Raw genomic sequence first — 20,767 nt, forward strand, 5'->3', positions numbered from 1 at the left:
AACTCCCTGCCTAAACCTCTCCGCCTCTCTACCTCTCTTTCCTCCAAGTCGCTCCTTAAAACCTACCTCTTTGACCAAGCTTTTGGTCACATGCCCTAATTTCTCCTTGTGCGGCTCGGTGTCAAATTTTTTAAGTCTCATAACGCTCCTGTGAAACACCTTAGGATGTTTCACTATGTTAAAGGCACTATATAAATACAAGTTGTTGCTCTACATCTTTTCAACCAGGCTTTTGGTTGCCCTTCCTAATCTCCTCCTTCATGGCTCCGTTCCCATTCTCTTATTTTCTTTCCTCTTTCCTCTTTCCCTCCCTCCCACTCTAAAGCAACTTGGGACATTTTCTATGTCTAATGCACTGTAGAGATACAAGTTGTTTCAGATAGCCTTTAGGGGAGAGTGTTCAAACAGGGGGCCCAGCCTACCATTCATGCATCCTCAGAAAGGTGCCTCGGTTGCTGGAATCTCTCATTAACCTCCATAGAGACCTGGCTTCCTACAGCTCCCTCTGTGTCTATTGCCCCTCCCTCCAGTATGGCCAACTGAGAAGTTCAGGATACAGAGCCTGGCACGAGAAAGGGATCACCAGATACGGCTAGGTCACAAGGTACACAAGGTCATTTTAGGTCCATCTTGCCATTCATTCATCCAGAAAAAAAACATTTCATCCCATTCCAGGGTTTATTCCTCCGCTATATCTGGAAGTTCATTGTGTGTTGGTCAGTTTCTGCTTGAAGGAACGGCATGATGATCCTAAAGTACGTATTCAAGATGAGGCCACACCTTGAATATTGTGCACAGTTTTGGTCTCCTAATCTGAGAAAAGATATTCTTGCTATTGAGGGAGTGCAGCGAAGGTTCACCAGACTGATTCCCGGGATGACAGGACTGACATATGAAAGACTGGATTGAATAAGCTTATATTCACTGGAATTTAGAAGAATGAGAGGGGATCTCATAGAAACATATAAAATTCTGACGGAATTGGACAGGTTAGATGCAGGAAGAATGTTCCCGATGTTCGGGAAGTCCAGAACCGGGGTCATAGTCGAAGGATAAGGGGTAAGCCATTTAGGACTGAGATGAGGAGAAACTTCTTCACTCACAGAATTGTCTACCACAGAAAGTTGTTGAGGCAAGTTCGTTAAATATATTCAAGAGGGAGTTAGATATGGCCCTTACGGCTAAAGGGATCTCAAAGGGTATGGAGAGAAAGCAGGAAAGGAGTACTGAGGTGAATGATCAGCCATGATCTTATTGAATGGTGGTGCAGGCTCAAAGGGCTGGATGGCCTACTCCTGCACCTATTTTCTATGTTTCTACTCAGTCAGTCAGTATCTGTAAAGAGCTAAGACAGGGTAAGGTAATTAGCAAAAGAACATGGGGGAGCTGAGATTTTTTTATGCAACGAGTTATGACCTGGAATGCACTGCCTGAAAGCATGCAGGCAGCAGATTCAATAACTTTCAAAGGGAATTGGATAAATACTTGCAGGGGAACTTTTTGCAGGGGAGTGGGTAAAGTGCAGCATAGGCATGATGGGCTGAATAGCCTCCTTCAGTGCTGTATTATTCTAGGTAGTGTTTCAGATCCGTACCCTTCATGGGGATAGGAGTAGGCCATTCAGCCCCTCGAGCCTGTTGCGCCATTCAATAAGATCATGGTGCACCAGGCAAATCTGGTGGCTTTATTTAATGCAAGAGAAGCACTCCTTGTGGCTCAGTGGATAAAACACTCACCCACCCCCACCCCCAACCCCATCTTCCTATTCTCCTGCCTCTACCACTCAGGCAGTGAGTTCCAGACAATGTATTAGACTTTAGAGATGCATGCTGGTTTAAAACTAGCACTAAATGGTTCAATTCTGAAGGGGGTGCAAGAACAGAGAAACCTGAGGGTGTTTGTGCACAAATCTCTGAAGGTGGCAGGACAGGTTAACAAAGCAGTTAATAAATAATATGGGATTATAAATAGAGGCATAGAGTACAAAAATCAGGAACCAATGCTAACACTTTTTATAAAACACTAGTTCGGCCCCAGCTGGAATATGGGGTCCAATTCTGGCTCCACTCTTTGGGAAGGACGTGAAGGTTTTGGAGAGGGTACAGAAGAGATTCACTAGAATGGCTCCAGGGACAAGGCTAGACTTTTATACAGTTATGGGGCTAGACTTGGAGAAGCTCGTGTCGTTTCTCCTAGGAACAGAGAAGGCTAAAGGGAGGTTTGATAGAGGTGTTTAAAATCATGAAGGGCGTAGATAAATAAAGAAAAACTGTTTCCAATGGCTGAAGGGTGGAAAATGAGATTTAAGGTGATTGACAAAGGAACCAGAGGTGACTTGAGGAAAAACCTTTGAAGGCAACAAAAGCCAGCACCTACCACAGTGCAGCGACACAAGTGCAGTTCTGCCTGATAACCTCATAGAATCATAGACATTTACAGTACAGAAGGAGGTCATTCAGCCCATCGTGTCCGTGCCGTCCGACAAAGCTATCCAGCCTAATCCCACTTTTCAGGTCTTGGTCTGCAGCCCTGTAGGTTACAGCACTTTAACTGCATATCCAAGTACTTTTTAAATGTGATTAGGGTTTCTGCCTCTACCACTCTTTCAGGCAGTGAATTCCAGACCCCCACCACCCTCTGGGTGAAAAGATTTCTCAAATCCCCTCGAAACCTCCTAGCTTTAAATCTATGCCCCCTCTGCTAAGGGAAATAGGTCCTCCCTATTCACTGTATCTAGGACCCTCATAATTTCATACTCCTCAATCAGTTCTCCCCTCCGCCTCCTCTGATCTAAAGAAAACAACCCCAGCCTCTCCAATCTTTCCTCATAGCCAAAATTCTCCAATCCAGGCAACATTCTCATAAATCTCCTCTGTACCCTCTCCAGTGCACTCACATCTTTCCTGTAATGTGATGACCAGAACTGCGCACACTACTCCAGCGTGGCCTAACCAGTGTTTTATACAGTTCAAGCATTACCCCCTGCTCTTGTATTCTATGCCTTGGCTAACAAAGGCAAGTATTCCATTATACCTTCTTGACCATCTTATCCACCTTCTTCAGGCACATGCACTCCAACGTCCCGCTGTTCCTCTACACTTCTCAGTGTCCTACCATTTAATGTATATTCCCTTGCCTTGTTAGCCCTCCCCAAGTGCATTACTTCACACTTCTCTGGATTGAATTCCATTTGCCACTGTTCTGCCCACCTGACCAGTGCATTGATACCTTCCTGCAGTCTACAGCTTCATTATTATCAACCACATGGTCAATTTTTGTATCATCTGCAAACTTCTTAATCATACCCCCTACATTAAAGTCCAAATCATTGATATATACCACAAAAAACAAGGGATCTAGCACTGAGCCCTGCGGAATCCCACTGGAAACATCCTTCCAGTCACAAAAACACCCATCAATTGTCACTCTTTGCTTCCTGCCTCTGAGCCAATTTTGGCTCCAACTTGCCACTTTGCCCTGGATCCCATGGGCTTTTACTTTTGTGACCAGTCTGCCATGTGGGGCCTATCAAAAGCCTTGCTAAAATCCATGCACACTACATCATACACACTGTCCTCATTGACCCTCCTCAAAAAATATTAAAATAAGTTGGTCAGACATGACCTTCCCTTAACAAATCCATGCTGACTGTCCTTGATTAATCCGTGTCTAAATGAAGATTTATCCTGTCCCTCAGAATTTTTTCCAATAATTTTCCCACCAGGCTGACTGGCCTGGAATTACTCGGTCTATCCCTTTCTCCTTCTCAAACAACGGTACAACATTAGCAGTCCTCCGGCACCACAGCTGTAGCCAGAGAGGACTGGAAAATGATGGTCAAATCATCTGCTGTTTCCTCTTTGGCTTCTCTTAACAGCCTGGGATACATTTCATCCGGGTACAGGGATTTATCCACTTTCAAAGCTGCTGTATTTGGGAGGAGCCAAACCGAACTAGTGAGAACGTCCCAGCAGCAGAGTTCCAGTTTGCTGAGCTGTGTTGACCTTGGGGTGAAAGTGTGAATAATGTTTGGTGATGAGTTGACAGCACCCTGCACGCCCCAACACCCCCCCCCCCCCCCCCCCAGGAAGCATCTCGCCCAACACACTGCAGTGCGACTTATAAAGACACCAAATGCGATTAGTGACCACGCTGTTGATTTGCACCTTGCGGTGTTCGGAACAGTGGACTTGATTTGTGTGTTGGGCTGTATACATAGAAACATAGAAAATAGATGCTGGAGTAGGCCATTCGAGCCTGCACCACCATTCAATAAGATCATGGCTGATCATTCCCTCAGTACCCCTTTCCTGCTTTCTCTCCATACCCCTTGATCCCTTTAGCCATAAAGGCCATATCTAACTCCCTCTTGAATATATCCAAATGAACTGGCCTCAACAACTCTCTGCGGCAGGGAATTCCACAGGTTAACAACTCTGAGTGAAGAAGTTTCTCCTCATCTCAGTCCTAAATGGCCTACCCCTTATCCTAAGATTGTGTCCCCTGGTTCTGGACTTCCCCAACATTGGGAACACTCTACCTGCATCTAACCTGTCCAGTCCTGTCAGAGTCTTGTATGTTTCTATGAGATCCCCTCTCATTCTTCTAAACTCCAGTGTATAAAGGCCCAGTTGATCCAGTCTCTCCCCATATGTCAGTCCGGCCATCCCGGGAATCAGTTTGATGAACCTTCGCTGCACTCCCTCAATAGCAAGAATGTCCTTCCTCAGATTAGGAGACCAAAACTGAACACAATATTCCAGGTGAGGCCTCACCAAGGCCCTGCACAACTGCAGTAAGACCTCCCTGCTCCGATACTCTCATCCCCTAGCTATGAAGGCCAACATACTATTTACTGCCTGTACCTGCATGCCAACTTTCAATGACTGATGTACCATGACACCCAGGTCCCGTTGCACCTCCCCTTTTTCTAATCTGCCACCATTCAGATAATATTCTGTCTTTGCGTTTTTGCCCCCAAAGTGGATAACCTCACATTTATCCACATTATACTGCATCTGCCATACATTTGCCCACTCGCCTAGCCTGTGTAAGTCACCCTCACAGCTCTCACAGCCACCCAATTTAGTGTCATCTGCAAACTTGGGAGATATTACTCTCAATTCCTTCATCCAAATCATTGATGTATATTGTAAAAAGAGCTGGGGTCCCAGCACTGAGCCCTGCGGCACTCCACTAGTCACCATGGGATATGGAGCAAAGGTGGGTAAATGGAGTTACCATACATATCAGCCATGAACTAATTGATAGTCCTACTCTAGTTCCTATTTCTTGGGAGACCAAGTGTGTGACAACAATCTTGGTGCTCCCTCTAATGGCAATTACCTAATACTGCAGCCAATCCTTGAGCTGAAGGGGCTCAAAGTGTGCACTAAGGTGTAACATGATAGCCTAGCGCTAATGTGGGTCTGTTATTTTTGTGTTGTCATAATACTATTGCTACATTTACAAATTACCAACACCCATGACCCATCCAGGCACTGCAATGTATTCTGTAAATCTACATTTTACAATATATACACAAGATGTCAGCTGTGGCTCAGTGGGTAGCACCGAGTCAGAAGGTTGTGGGTTCAAATCCTGCTCCTGAGTCTTGTGCCCAAAAATCCAGGCTGACACTCCCAGTACAGGGCTGAGGGAGTGCTACACTTCAGACATTAAACCGAAGCTCTGGCTGCTCTCAGGTGGATGTAAATGATCCTATGGCACTATTTTAAAGAAGAGCAGGGGAGTTATCCCTGGTGACCTGGCCAATATTTATCCTAAATCAACATTATTAAAACAGATTATCTGGTCATTATCACATTGCTGTTTGTGGGAATTTGCTTGTGTGCAAATTGATTGCTGCATTTCTGACATTACTACAGTGACTACACTTCAAAACATACTTCATTGGCTGTGAAATGCTTTAGGATATCTGTGATCATGGAAGGTGCTTTCTTTTGCTATTACATTTAATCTTAGAATCAAGGCTCCTTCGATGATACTCCTGGAGATGCCACGAAGGATTTGAATGTAATCTCCAAGGTTCAGATGGCACCAGGCTAGGTAGCAGTGTGAGGCTGCAGGGTGACTTGGATAGGCTAGGTAAGTGGGCAGATGCAGTATAATGTAGATAAATGTGAGGTTATCCACTTTGAGGACAAAAACAGGAAGGCAGAATAGCTAAAGGGTGACAGATTAGGAAAAGGGGAGGTGCAGCAAGACCTGAGTGCCATGGGACATCAGTCATTGAAAGTTGGCATGCAGGTACAGGTGGTGGTGAAGGCAGCAAATGGTATGTTGACTTTCATGGCAGAGGATTTGAGTTGTACAGGGCCTGGGTGAGGCAACACCTTGAATATTGTGTACAGTTTTGGTCTAATCTGAGGAAGGAAATTCTTGCTATTGAGGGAGTGCAGCAAAGGCTCACCAGACTGATTCCCCAGATGACAGAACTGACATATGACTGGATGGACAAGGCTTATATTCAGTGGAGTTTAGATGAGAGGGGATCCTCGTAGAAACATAAAATTCTGACGGGACTGGACAGGTTAGATGCAGGAAGAATGTTCCCAATGTTGGGGGAAGTTCAGAACCAGGGGTCACAGTCTAAGGATAAGGGGTAAGCCATTTAGGACTGAGATGAGAAACTTCTTCACTCAGAATTGTGAACCTATGGAATTCTCCACCACAGAAAGTTGTTGAGGCCAGTTCGTTAGATATAGTCAAGAGGGAGTTAGATGTGGGCCTTACAGCTAAAGGAATATGGAGAGAAAGCAGGAATGGGGTACTGAAGTTGCATGATCAGCCATGATATTGAATGGTGGTGCAGGCTCGAAGGGCCAAATGGCCTACGCCTATTTTCTGTTTCTACGTAACAAAAACACAAAACATCAGAACCATCGCCGAAGGTTTTAACAAAAAATGTCTGACTGCATTGCAAGCAAGAGTCTTGGCTTGTGTGATTACACCCTCTGGCCTATTGGCCGCATTGTAGACGTTGCCAGATTTTTAAATTGCAGTCCGCATCGCTTGAAATGGCCAGTCACTTCGCTCAGCCAAAAAAGGCAACAGTTCGCCAAAAAAGGCAACAGTTCACCATTTGCACTTAATTATTACAGGCAGAAACAGCTACACTCTCACTAGTTCGCTCCTCGTGCTCTTGATCTACAACCTTCTTATGAATCACTCAAGTTTTCAGGGTCACGAGGTTGCCGCTGCAGGGCCAGATGGTAAGGATGTCCGTTCAGGTAGCGACTCCCGGAGCTGCGGATACTGATGAGCGACAACATTCTTGTTCTGTAGCACTTACTTACTGCATTAAACCGGCCGTCGCGTATCGTGAGGAAAACATGCCTGTTATACAGTCCCCACCGCTTATATAATAGATCTTTTAAATAACCCACACCCAACACCATTATGTTTCAAATACTTTAATAGGAAAACCTTACTGGAAACAGCACAAGAGGACACGCAAATATTTAAAAACAGTTACTAAATACACCAAAAACATTTCTTATAAAAAAGTAAAGCAAACAATGGGATCTACTTTATGAAAAATATTAAATTTTATATTTCAGATCCGATAAGAAATTTAAGTTCGTACTATATAAAAAAAACTCTCCCAAATGCTGGCGTTGTTCAGAAATCAAAAATTGTTTTAAAATATTTTCAAAGCTGCATTGTTGGAAAACGAAAAAAGAAAAAAAAAATCAAATACATAAATCTGCCCGCTCTTTAATTTCATTCTTCTGCATTGAAGATTCACACACGCGTAACCGGAGTAGCCAGCGCATGTTTGGAGATCATTCTGCCACCTGTTCCCCAGCACCCCTCCACACAAAAGGAGTTAGAATCGCAGGACCCACCCCATCGATTAACATAGCCCACTCTTCTCCCCTTCCCCACCATGTTCCCCCACTCTCCCTCCCCCCCCCCACAAACATATCCCACTCTCCTCCGCCTTCATCCCCATGACCGCCACTCTTCTCCCTCCCTCCCTTCCCCCCCCCAGACATGTACCCCACCCTCCTCCCTCCCACGACCATGTCCCCTCCCCCCACCTCCCTTCCCCCCACCCTCTCCCAAGGAAATGAAATGATAAACAGCCCACTGACTACTACCAGATAGGAAGAATGGACTGATTTTAAATTATTCTTATGCTTTTTTTTTGCGGGGGGGGTGGGGGAGGAGAGAAAGAGACAGAGTTGAAAGTTGGGATTATGGGGGTGAAGACTTCAATGCTAACTCCCCCGTCCCCGCCCCAAGGTGATGGGATGTTTAAGCACGCTCCCCGCGGATGCGACGAGCTAGCTGTATATCCTTTGGCATGATCGTCACACGCTTGGCATGGATAGCGCACAGGTTGGTGTCTTCAAACAGTCCCACCAGATAGGCCTCACTGGCTTCCTGAAGGGGGTGGGGGGGAAAGAGAGAAAGAAAAGTTAAATAGTATTGATGCATAAATACAAAGATACCCCATACAAACCAACTTACTCCCCTACTCTCCTGAAATACATGGAATCTACAGCGTCAGTGGGCAGCACTCTCGCCTCAGAGTTGGAAGGTTGTGGGTTCAAGTCTGACTCCAGGAACTTGAACACATAAATCCAGGCTGACATTCCCAGTGCAGTGCTGAGGGAGTGCTGCACTGTCAGAGGTGCCAACTTCCGGATGAGTCGTTAAAGCGAGGAGTCATCTGCACACTCAGGTGGACGTAAAAGATCCCACGGCACTATTTCGAAGAACAGCAGGGGAATTATCCCCGGTGTCCTGGCCAATATTTATCCCTCAATCAACATAAACACAGATCATCATTCTCACACTGCTGTTTGTGAGAGCTTGCTGGTTTGCACGTTGGCTGCCACGTTTCCCCACATTACAACAGTGACTACACTCCAAAAGTACTTCATTGGCTGTAAAGCGCTTTGTGACATCCGGTGGTAGTGAAAGGCGCTATATAAATCCAAGTCTTTCTTTCCAACACGGAAGCATGCCAACCAGCCCATGTTTACCCTCCACGCCATCAAACTGTCCTCTTCACATTTACCTGCCCTGTTCCCATAATCCCTTCAGCCCCTTTTCCATCATCCACCTATCCAATCTAATCTTGAATGTTGACAATAGTTTGTCTCAGTCATTGACCCTGGACCCTGGGGTTTTCTCCGCCCTTTGTTCCAAGTCTCTGGCCTCTCGTCGACTGGAAGCGGTCCGCTTCGACTGACCCTGTAGAAGGTACTTAGCCGTTCATGATTTTCAACCCACCCCCCCCCCCCAGTCCTCCTTCATATTTGTATTTCCTCATTACCGGGCAACCTCTGAGGGAATCTACATTAAACCGCCTCTGAAGCCTCAATATCCTTTCCCATAGTACAAAGCCCAATACTCAATGTGTTCAAGTTACATGCGTGCCAGATGTATTCCAGGCCAGAGAGGCGAGTGTTAGCAGGCTTTTACCCATGTCCCTTTGTTTTGCTGTCTGGTGTCAATTGAAAAACTTTATCGAATGCCTTCTGAAAATCAAAATATACTACATTCACTGGTTCACCCATTTCTACCCTGCTAGCTATACCTTCAAAATACTCTAAATAGATTTGTCAAACATGATTTGCCTTTCATAAAACCGTGTTGACTGACAAATCACACTATGATTTGTCAAAGTGCCCTGTTATCATGTCCCAAATAATAGATTCCAGCATTTTCCCTACTATTGATTTCAGGCTAACTGGTCTGTAGTTCCCTGTATTTATTTTCTTTCCCTCCCTCCTTTTTTGAATAGTGGTGTTACATTCACTACTTTCCAACACACAAGGACCAGCCTAGAATCTAGGGAATTCTGGAAGATCACAACCAATGCATCTACTATCTCCACAACCACCTCTTAAAACCATGGGCTGCAGGCCATCAGGTCCAGGGGATGTGTCTGTTTTTAGTCCCATTAAATTTCTCCAGTACATTTTCTTTATCAATATTAATTACTTTAAATTCCTCACTCATTAGATCCTTGGTTCCCCACAATGTATGTTCTTTGTGTCCTCTACTGTAATGACAGACATAAATGTCTCTGTCATTTCTCCTGTCTCTGGCTCTAAGGGACCCACATTTACTTTAGTTAATCTCTTCCTTTTTACATACTTGTAAAAACTCAGTTTTTATATTTCTTGCTAGTTTACTCTCATTCTATTTCCCCTCTCTGTCAGAAGGGGAAGTGGAGATAGGAAGCAGAAATAAACAAGGCGTTTCCCAAGAACTCATTAAGAAGGTGTCCCGATGAGAGAGCGGTGAAGTCACCATTTCTGCACCATTCAAACCAAGAGGTTTGACCTCTGACGAGTTAGCTGACCTCTTAGTCCCAATGGTCCCACACCTGCTGGAGTGCGCAGACATTGGAACAGGAGAAGGCCATTCAGCCCCTCAAGCCTCTTCCGCCCCTCAAGCCTCTTCCGCCATTCAATTAGATCATGGCTGATCTGTATCTTAACTCCATAACTCTCAATACCCTTGCCTAACAAAAATCTCTCACAATCACAGTCGTGAAATTTTCAATTTGCCCCCAGCCATGGCAGCTTTTTGGGGGGGGGGGGGGGGGGAAGAAAGAGTTTCAAATTTGCATTACCCTTTGTGTGAAGTAGTGCTTTTTGACATCACCCCTGAACGGCCTAGGTCTAATTTTAAGGTTATGTTCCCCTGTTCTGGAATCCCCAAATAAGTATTGACCAGGAAAACGCCCCTGATTATAGTGCCATGGCATCTTTTACATCCACGAGCGCGCAGATGGGATCGCGGTTTAACATCTCATCCAAAAGACGGCACCTCCGACAGTGCAGCACTCCCTGCGCTGGAGTGTCAGCCTAAATATCGTACTAAAGTCTGTGGAGTGGGACGTGAACCCACAAGCTACTGATTCAGAGACGAGAGTGCTACCCACAGAGCCACAACTATCGCTCACAATAAACAGTGAACGAGGACAGATATAGTGCCCGCTGGTTTAACACTCAACGTCAAGGCTCACGTGGAAAAAACAGCATTGGGGGGGGGGGGGGGGGGGGGGCGAAGGTTACGGATTGCTTCAATTCTCCACCCGCCCACTCCCTCCCTCCCTCCCTCCATCCATTCTCCTGGGGAAGGAGTTCCAGAAGGGGGGAAAATTTCAGAGAGAAAAAATAAATCACCTGCAAAGCGCCAATGGCAGCACTTTGGAAGCGCAGGTCGGTCTTGAAGTCCTGAGCGATTTCACGAACGAGCCGCTGGAAGGGAAGCTTGCGGATCAGAAGCTCAGTGGACTTCTGGTAGCGTCTGATTTCTCGAAGGGCCACGGTACCCGGGCTGGGAAAGAAGGTTACGCAGATTTAAATCAGTGAGTTCCAGCTGCAGCAGACGCAATCTGTATTTCAGAATAACTCGTACACATTTTTAGGATTTAACACAAACCCCAAAAAATTTTGGGGGGGGGGATTTAGTTTTGACAAAAATTAATTGAGACAGTTGGATTCAGAGCTGGTTGAGACACCTTGTACACACATAGAAAAATGGCCCTTCACTAACAGATGCCCCATTTCTACACAGTCTGATTCTTTGTCAGTAAGAACATTCTTTTAGGCAGCGAGTTTGATCTGGGATGCACTGTCTCAATAAGGAATTGTCAGCAGGGCTCTGGGGAAAGAGTGTGGGGGGGGGGGGGGGAGAATGGGACTATTTGAACAGTTCTGTCAATGGCCTGCTCTGTGCTGTAAGGCTCCATGGTCCTGTGCGATGGTATATATAAAAAGAGGGGGCAGAAAAAAAAAACAAGCTCAAGATACAGTGGAAGAAAACAATGATCATATTTACTCTTCAAATTCAACTACTCTCGTCCTCCCCCTACCCAAAGTAGCAGCACCTTGTCATAAATGTGGGGATCCATTTCTGGTCATAGAAACTTTTCCTTTAAAGACCGTGGTGACCAGCATTCTTCACAACACTTTGGGGGCAGTTCATTTCCATGGACTATAATCCATTTGGGAAAATTGCAACAGGGTCTCTGCACCCCTCACACTCACTCGAGGGCTCCGAGATGATTCAGTGAGTCAGTCGGGATGGCATCAAGGAGCAATGGAACAGCCTTCAAATGGCCCTTGGGTCAGGCAAGAGAACACGGACTGGGGTTCCCCCGTGCTAGCCAGGGTTCAACGAGCACTGCTGGTTAGGTGGCAGCATGTGGGCAATGGGTTGGGATTGTTATTGGCTGCGAGATCAAGTGACGCGCGTGCCCCTGCCTCTGGTGACGGTCTCACTGACGCTGTACCCCAGCCGAACGGGTGTGGGAGGGGGCGGGGGAGTGAATTGGCAAGGACCAACTCGGTAACAAAGTGGAGATCTGCTCAAGCCCAGGTCTAAAGTTCAACCCCCCCCCCCACCCATTAACGGTTCAGCCGCTGACCGGTAACGATGAGGCTTCTTCACACCACCGGTGGATGGCGCGCTTTTACGGGCAGCTTTAGTCGCCAGCTGCTTCCGGGGCGCTTTGCCACCGGTGGATTTGCGGGCAGTTTGCTTGGTACGAGCCATCTTCCTTCCTTCCGAGTTGTCCTAGGACCTGAAATACAAACAGGGCAAGATATCATCCCAGCACATCACGTATCGTACACTGCAGCTTCTGCAGGGCAGTGCCAAAGGACCCAATAGGATTGACTCAAATGCAATGGGAATCATGCTTCAGTGCACCTAGATTTGTGTCAATTAATCTCCCGAGATATGGGCATCACTAGCAAGGCTGGCGGTTATGGTCCATCCCTAGTTGCCCTGAGGTGGTGATGGTGGATCCGAGTGGCTTACGCGGCCACTCTGCAGTTATTATTGGACAGGAGTCACACACAGGCCAGACCAAGACAGACGACAGATTTCCTTCCCTAAAAAGGACATGGGTTTTCAACAATTCGATCTTTTCCTCCTTTTAGAGAACAAGAATCAAATTCTCCAACTGTCCCTGGGGGGATTTGAACACACGTTCTCTGCATTATTAGTCCAGGCCTCTGGATTTGTCCAGTGACATAACCACTACACTCCAGTACACTCATCATGGCCAGTCTTCACTTTTCCACCAATGGCTCGCACGACCCACAGCTAGAATGGGCAAGTTGCCACCCAGCTCAGAATGCCCATCACGCTCCAATACCCCACCCAAGGGCCTATTCTTCAATGTGAGCGCCAGCCTGTGCAAACCACGCAGTGTTGCTCGCTGGACAGCGCTCACGAGCAGCAACCCTGGTTGGTGACTCTCCTCCATAGCTCAGGAGCGTCAAGGTCCCAACCTAGATTAGCCAGTTCAGCAGAGACCAGGAATCAAACCCAGACCCACACTCCCTCCCTCCCCGTCTCTCACTAGTGGTGCAGGAACTCCCTGGATAAACTCTCCGAGCCAAGCAAGGAGCGTCCAACAGTATCTTTAAGCGCTCAACATTACTGGTGCCTTCAAAAAGGAAAACTTCTGCAGCATATATTAGGAGCTTCTTACAGGAGATAATTCACATGGACGGCAAGTTATCGCTAAGTAAATTAAAAGGTATTAAGCCCCATCTCGGGAGTTCGGATGACAGACATAAGCTAAATGAACCTTGACCTCAACAGTTTTATGATCAGTCATCTCAATCCCACTCGACAACATTACTGCCCGATAATTCATCTCAGTGACAACACCAGATTATCCCCATGCAACACAGCAGGAGATCAAATTGTCCTTCAGCAATGCCTTTTACATCCATCGTGGGCTCATTCAGCTCAACATGTTGCAGACGATAGATACTTTGGGATAAATACTTGGAAGGGAAATAAATTGCAGGGTTGTGGGGAAAAGAGAAGTGGAGTGGGACTAACTGGATAGCTCTACCAAAGAGCCAGACAGGCACGATGGCCTCCTTCTGTGCTGGAAACACGCGTTACAGAGTGGGGCCCTCCATATACACCCGCGCCCCCCCCCCCCCCCCACTACAGGGTGGGGCCCTCCATACGCCACCCCCCCCTGGGTGGGGCCCTCCATACACAACCCCCCGCCGCTACAGAGTGGGGCCCTCCATATACACCTGCCCCACCCCCACTACAGGGTGGGGCCCTCCATACACAACCCCCCCCCCCGCTACAGAGTGGGGCCCTCCATATACACCCGCCCCCCCCAGCTACAGGGTGGGGCCCTCCATACACCCCCCCCCCCCCAGCTACAGGGTGGGGCCCTCCATACACACCCCCCCCCCCCCCCCAGCTACAGGGTGGGGCCCTCCATACACACCCCCCCCCCCCAGCTACAGAGTGGGGCCCTCCATACACACACACCACCCCGCTACAGGGTGGGACGCACTCATTCCATATCCATAGAGATGGTTTACCCCGACTAGTTCTCAGGTAATCTGTTTGTAGGGTGAAGCTACTCTTAAGTTAACAGGTAGTTTGACTCTCGCTGGGAAATACGGACAACTTTGATCGCCAGTACGAGATAGATTGTCTCTTTCACAACCAGCTAAAAAAAAACGAACAGCGAGTACAGAAACATAATTCACCTGCCAGTTGGTTAACTATCCTGGGTGGGAAAGCATTATTGAAATCAGAGTGCCAGCCCAGAGTCACACAGCTCAAGACATTCACCAACATGCTCCCATTCCCGTCAGGCAACATAACAAATCACTGGCAGCTTCAGAACCGCACCAGGGCAACTCTACGGTCACTGTCGGCTGCCAATAGGCGCAGAACGTAACGACAACATTGGATCCAAACAACCACGGCTACATCCAGAGCAACAATTTAAACAGAAACACGTAAAGCAAGAGTATTCTCAAAAAAGAGAGACTTGCATTCCATCCTGATCTGGAGGCTGAAATTTACCAGAATCTTCTATCAGCAACAACATGCATTTATATAGCGCCTTTAACGTAGTAAACGGCCCAAGGTCTTCACAGGTGCATCAAACAAAATTTGACACCGAGCCACATAGGGAGATATTAGAAGAGGCGACAAAAATCTTGGTCAAAGACGTAGGTTTTAAGGAGCGTCTTAAAAGGAGGACAGAGGTTTAAGCAGGGAATTCCAGTGCTTAGGGCCCAAGCAGCTGAAGGCACAGCCACCAATGTGGGGTGACTGAAATCAGGGATGGTCAAGGTGCCAGAATTGGAGGACCACGGAGATTTCAGGAGGGTTTTAGGGCTGGAGGAGGTTAGAGTTAGAGGGAAGCGAGGGCTATGGAGGGATTTGAAAACAAGGCTGAGAATTTTAAAATTGAGGCGTCGGACCAGGAGTCGATGTAGGCCAGTGACCCTCACCATGTGTATACTGAATAACTATTTGACTTGGTCTGAGCAGCAGAATAATTGAGCATTACATGGTCAACATTCTTCGCCTTATTAAAAAAAAAGCTCATTGATGCGCATCACTTTTGGGCTCATCTCGCAACTCCAAACAGATCCAAAGTCATCTGTTCCTCCCAAGAATACTACACTTACCACATGTCTATGTCATCTCCCAAGTCACCATTCCAAAATGCATCATCTCACAGTTCTCTGCATTAAATGTAATTTGACCCCTGTCTATCCATACTACTAACCAGACTACGTGCTCCTTAATCGCTAACAGTCCTCTTCAGTGAAACAGGATCTTTAACATTCACATGACCCACTGGAGCAGACAGACGTGGCTCTGGTTTAACATTTCACCTTAAAGAACACACGTCTCTGGTAGTTCAGCACTAACAATGCTCCAACTTATCTGACATAGAAACATAGAAAAAAGGTGCAGGAGTAGGCCATTCGGCCCTTCGAGTGAGTTCATGGCTGAACATGCAACTTCAGTACCCCATTCCTGCTTTCTCACCATACCCCTTGATCCCCCTATGCTTTGATCGTAGTAGTCAAACTGATCCTTAAACAACTGAAGACCGATGGAGAAATCTTTATGCGGAGCGTGACACTTTACTAGAGGTGGGCACGGAGCAGGAAGAAAGGGGTTTTATTTGGGGTGGGGGTGGCAGGGAAAGAGAGGTGGAGCAGGGAGCATTAGCAATTCAGACAAAGGAACAGAAGCTGGTGTAGGTTGGATAAATGTCTGTTGCAGAATTCCTAGACAGGGTGCAACAAGGCCATGGAGAGATTTAAAGATGAGGACAGAGATTTTGAAATCCATTTACTGCAATCACATAAAGAGAGTGACTAACCGAGTGTCAAGGTAAAGTGCGTTTGTGCTCATGATCCCCAATCCACATCCAAGTTCCTGATCTCAATTGTTCGCTGCTGGGCAGCCGGCCCAGAGAGGAGAGGAACTGGCAGAAATATGGAGCTAATTAGAAGTGCCAACTGAATCATTTGTTGTGGGGGGAAGGGGCGGGGAAAGAGAAGCGAAAGGGAGAAAATAATTTGATGGGGAAAATGGGCTCCCTTCATGGCTCGATGGGTAAATGCATAAAGTGGTGTAGCACAAAGAAAAACAGGCAAAGGAGGTCCCAGGTCAGATTCACCACATGTGCAGTTAGCTGCAGTGTGGTGCTAGAACTGGCCAGTCCTGGATCTCTCGACATTGTTGTCCAGTGCATCCTACTTGACACGTGGACTTCAGGTTACGCCCAAATAAATATACAATTAAGCCCCAAGTGTGACGCCTTCTGCAGTCAATGGCCTACCACCAGCATCCATGCTAGCATATGAATAATTACTGCCCAGGCAGTGATGGAAACAGTCAGCAATAGTGCCATCAAGTGACACCTACTCACCAATAACCTGCGCATCGATGCTCAGTTCTGCTAGAACCATCGCTCAGCTCCAGTTCTCGTCACAGCCTTAATCCAGACATGGACGCAAGAGCTGAACGCCAGAGGAGGGGCGGGAGAGTAACTACCTTCAGCATCGAGCCAGCGTCCGGCCGGCCAAGGGTAGCATCAAGGAGTCCTAGCACAACGGAGGTTAATCGAGATCAAAGGGAAAACACTCCAGTGGCTGGATACCATGTGATACCATGATACAAAAAGGAAGATGGTGGAGGCATCATAGCCCCAGGACATCGCCGCAGGAGTTCCTCAGCCCAATCAACTTTAGCTACTTCAGTGACCTTTTCTCCATTATTAAAAGGTCAGAAGTGGGGCTGTTTGCTGTCCAGCTCCATTCACAACTCCTCCAATGATTAAGTAACCCATGCCATTTGAATCCCCACCAACCCCCCCCAATCCATTCTGCCCTGAATAGTTAAAACAAAATAAGGACATTTCGAGCATATTGTAAAAAAGAAAATTGGGCAGTGGAGGAAATAAACTGTCTGCATTACCAGGAATGGAAGAGACAACAACTTATATTTTTTATAGCACTTTTAAAATAGTAAAACATCCCAAGACGCTTCACAGGAGCAATCATCAGACAAAATCTGACATAGAACCAAAGGGGATATTAGATCAGATAACTAAAAGTTTGGTCAGTTTTAAAGGAGCGTCTTAAAAAAAGGAGGGGTGAAGGTGTGGGGGGGAGAAAATTCCAGGGCTAAGGGGCCAAGCAGCTGAAGCGTGTCATTTTTAAAAATATATTTTTTTGAAACTTGGGCAAATAGCAATGTTTTTTTTTTAAAAAGTGTTTTTGTTCGGAGCTTGCTCGTGTCTCATGGTTTGTAAAATAGGAGGCGCCACCTGTGCTGGTGACCAACAGGAAGCCAAGATTACCTGTACACACTCAGTAAAATGGACTCCATTCGATGTGTAAACATTAGTTAGCAAATTGAAAATAAAATCTAGACCAAACCTATTCAAAAAAAGAGATAGATCAACACAAACTTCTCGCCCTGGTGTACACCAAGTGACTCAGGAAGCGAGCACCTTGCTCAAGCCTGCCGAACCAGCCCAGGCTCAAGAAAACAGCAACTCAAAAGCTGGCGAGCCAGATAGAATTGGCATTATCTGCACCTCTGGGATTTCCGGCCAGCATTTGTTTTTGTTGAGAGAAAAAAAAAAAGATTAGAAACAAATCCAATTTTAACCCTTTCCTAAAAAAAAAAAGATAACCCAGAAAAGCAGCCAAACTCTTGGGAGCGAGGGAGCTGCACACTCACACCGGGAAACTATTTTTAAAATGGGCGATGCGACAAGGGAGGGAGAGATAGAGCAAAGATGGTGAAGCTTTGCAACAGCTGGAGGCGCAGAAAGCGAAAAAAAACAGCACGTCCCGCTTCCCCCCCTTGCTTTAAAAAAAAACTTTAAAGAAAAATAATACATTTGCAACAAACACTAAAAGCCCGCAGCAAAACAAAAAAAGACTCAAAGCCATTTTCGGAAGGGAAAAAGTCCCAATTCTTGTCTATCGAGCTCATTCGACGAAATAAACAAAAAAAAAAAGAGTTTGCACGGGTTAGGAATGGTGATGCATTGCAACACAAATACTGAGGAGATAAATCAAACTACAGAATACACACACACAGAGAGAGAGAGGCGAGCGAGGCACAAGTGTAACGCTGGCCCGGGAACGCGCCGATTTGCTACAATGTGTCGGCCACAAAATGGACACCTTAAAGTTTGTTACAGCAGCTCTGCTCTGCACAGCCCTTCACAAAGAGCTGGACACAAAGTCACTGCAACCGGGGGGGGGGAAAGAGGAGGAGGAGGGGGGACACTTTGTATCTGAAGTTGCCACCTAATGCATTAATTCAACACGCTGCACTTACCTTGTCTTTTTTTTCTCTCTCCCTGCTTGCTTTTTTTCCCCCCCGCGCGAGCCTCTTTTGGAAATGTGGCTTTTTTTTTTAATTCCCCTTTCGCTGCAAAAACACAATTGAAGAAGATGGCTGACTGGGGCCTTCCCAGAAGCTCCCGCGCCCAGGCCTCCCTCTCTCTCTCTGTCTATATACACCCACACCCACTGCAATGGAAGCAATGCACAGCTTACAAGCTGATTGCAAGAGGATGAAGTGGTGTGGAATGGGGGAGGAATATTAACCCTTCTCCTCCCTCCCCCCCCCCCCCCCAAGCAAAACACCCAATCTCAATTGAAAGGGTTTCCCCACCTTCCCTCCACTGTGTGGCACATGAGGGCAATTAAGCAGGCAAGAATTAAAGATTTGTCATTTGTTTGACCGTTGCACATTTAAAGAAAGACTTGCATTTTTCTAGCGCCTGTCACCACCACCGGGCGTCCCAAAGCGCTTTTACAGCCAATGCAGTACTTTTTGAAGTGTAGCCACTGTTGTAATGTAGGACATGTTTAAGCAGTGTATAAAACTTGATTTCACACACAGCCGTCCACCTCCCCCAACCCCCCCCCAGTTTTCTCTCCTCCTCTACAGAAGGTGGTGACTCCTGCTGGCCTATGTTTTATTGAGCACCAGTAGCTCTTTGGGTACCCACCTCTGTCCCGTCCAGTAAATTAGGGTTGTTAACCCTCCAGGATTGTCCTGGAGTCTCCAGAAATTAGAGCTTAATCTTCAGGACACGACTGCCAGCCAACCAGAAAAACATAAGGGAGGGTTAAAAAATGTTTTCATTTTAAATTTTCAATTGTTTATTACTTATAAAAGTAATGACGACAAAATTCAACACCGCCTCCAGTGCGCCAGCGCAGCCTTCGGCCGCCTGAGGAAAAGAGAGGTCGAAGATCAGGCCCTCAAATCTACCACCAAGCTCATGGTCTACAGGGCTGTAGTAATACCCGCCCTCCTGTATGGCTCAGAGACGTGGACCATGTACAGTAGACACCTCAAGTAGCTGGAGAAATACCACCAACGATGTCTCTGCAAGATCCTGCAAATCCCCTGGGAGGACAGACACACCAATGTTAGCGTCCTCGATCAGGCCAACATCCCCAGCATCGAAGCACTGACCACACTCGATCAGCTCCGCTGGCAAGTCACATTGTTCGCATGTCTGACACAAGACTTCCAAAGCAAGCGCTCTACTCGGAACTCCTACACGGCAAGCGAGCCCAAGGTGGGCAGAGGAAATGTTTCAAGGACACCCTCAAAGCCTCCTTGATAAAGTGCAACATCCCCACTGACTCCTGGGAGTCCCTGGCCCAAGACCGCCCAAAGTGGAGGAAGTGCATCCGGGAAGGCGCTGAGCACCTCGAGTCTCATCACCGAGAGCATGCAGAAACCAAGCGCAGGCAGCGGAAGGAGCGTGCGGCAAACCAGTACCACACACCTCTTCCCTCAACGACTGTCTGTCCCACCTGTGACAGGGTCTGTGGTTCTCGTATTGGACTGTTCAATCACCTAAGAACTCATTTTTAGAGTGGAAGCAAGTCTTCCTCGATTTCAAGGGACTGCCTATGATGATGACTTATAAAAGTATCCGACTTGGGGAATAAAGGCTGAGTCAAGAATCATCCAATCGGGTAATGAAGAGTCTATTCACTTTGCGGTTGGCGTGGGAAGGCAGTGTACCACAAGTATGGGTGAGTTGGGCAACCAATGGCAGAGGCGGTTGGAGGCAGGAGGTCATGTGATGACACCTCCAGGAATATGAACAACTAGAGTTGGCAACCTTAGTCTAGTTGCTCCAAGCAGCTGCTCTTCTTGGATAAGTAAGGATGAAAGATAATTTTATTACTCCACACGCACAAGAGAGCTGAGCTGGTCTTATATTCCTACCTGAACCGCTTGCTGCCTGAGACAGGCAGGAGGTTGACGCAGAAACGGTGTCAACATCCATTTTAGATTAGCCAGGTAGGTGAAAGAAAAAGGCTTCCACAGGAACAGGAGCAGGCCGTTCAGCCCCTCGGTCCTCTTCATGGCAGATCTGTACCTCAACACGCACACATCTTTAACCCATATCCCTTGATAC

General features: G+C 46.9%; 1 protein-coding gene across 2 annotated transcripts; it reads right to left on the bottom strand.

The window, feature by feature from the left end:
* Positions 1 to 8,067: 8,067 nt before the first annotated feature.
* On the bottom strand, positions 8,068 to 18,817 carry LOC139267475 (histone H3.3A). 2 transcript variants are annotated; one of them, XM_070885838.1, is made up of 4 exons: positions 18,655 to 18,817; positions 12,422 to 12,577; positions 11,175 to 11,328; positions 8,068 to 8,412 (listed from the first exon to the last, which is right to left on the bottom strand). In XM_070885838.1, exons 2-4 carry the CDS (start codon positions 12,547 to 12,549, stop codon positions 8,284 to 8,286), a joined length of 411 nt encoding a protein of 136 aa, XP_070741939.1. In that variant the 5' UTR covers positions 12,550 to 12,577; positions 18,655 to 18,817; the 3' UTR covers positions 8,068 to 8,283. The 2 variants fall into 2 exon arrangements, with proteins under 2 accessions (XP_070741939.1, XP_070741940.1); XM_070885839.1 differs by lacking the exon at positions 18,655 to 18,817 and adding an exon at positions 16,727 to 16,808.
* Positions 18,818 to 20,767: the final 1,950 nt, after the last annotated feature.

Source organism: Pristiophorus japonicus, chromosome 7, assembly GCF_044704955.1.
Source record: "Pristiophorus japonicus isolate sPriJap1 chromosome 7, sPriJap1.hap1, whole genome shotgun sequence".
Classification (NCBI taxonomy): Eukaryota; Metazoa; Chordata; class Chondrichthyes; family Pristiophoridae; genus Pristiophorus; species Pristiophorus japonicus.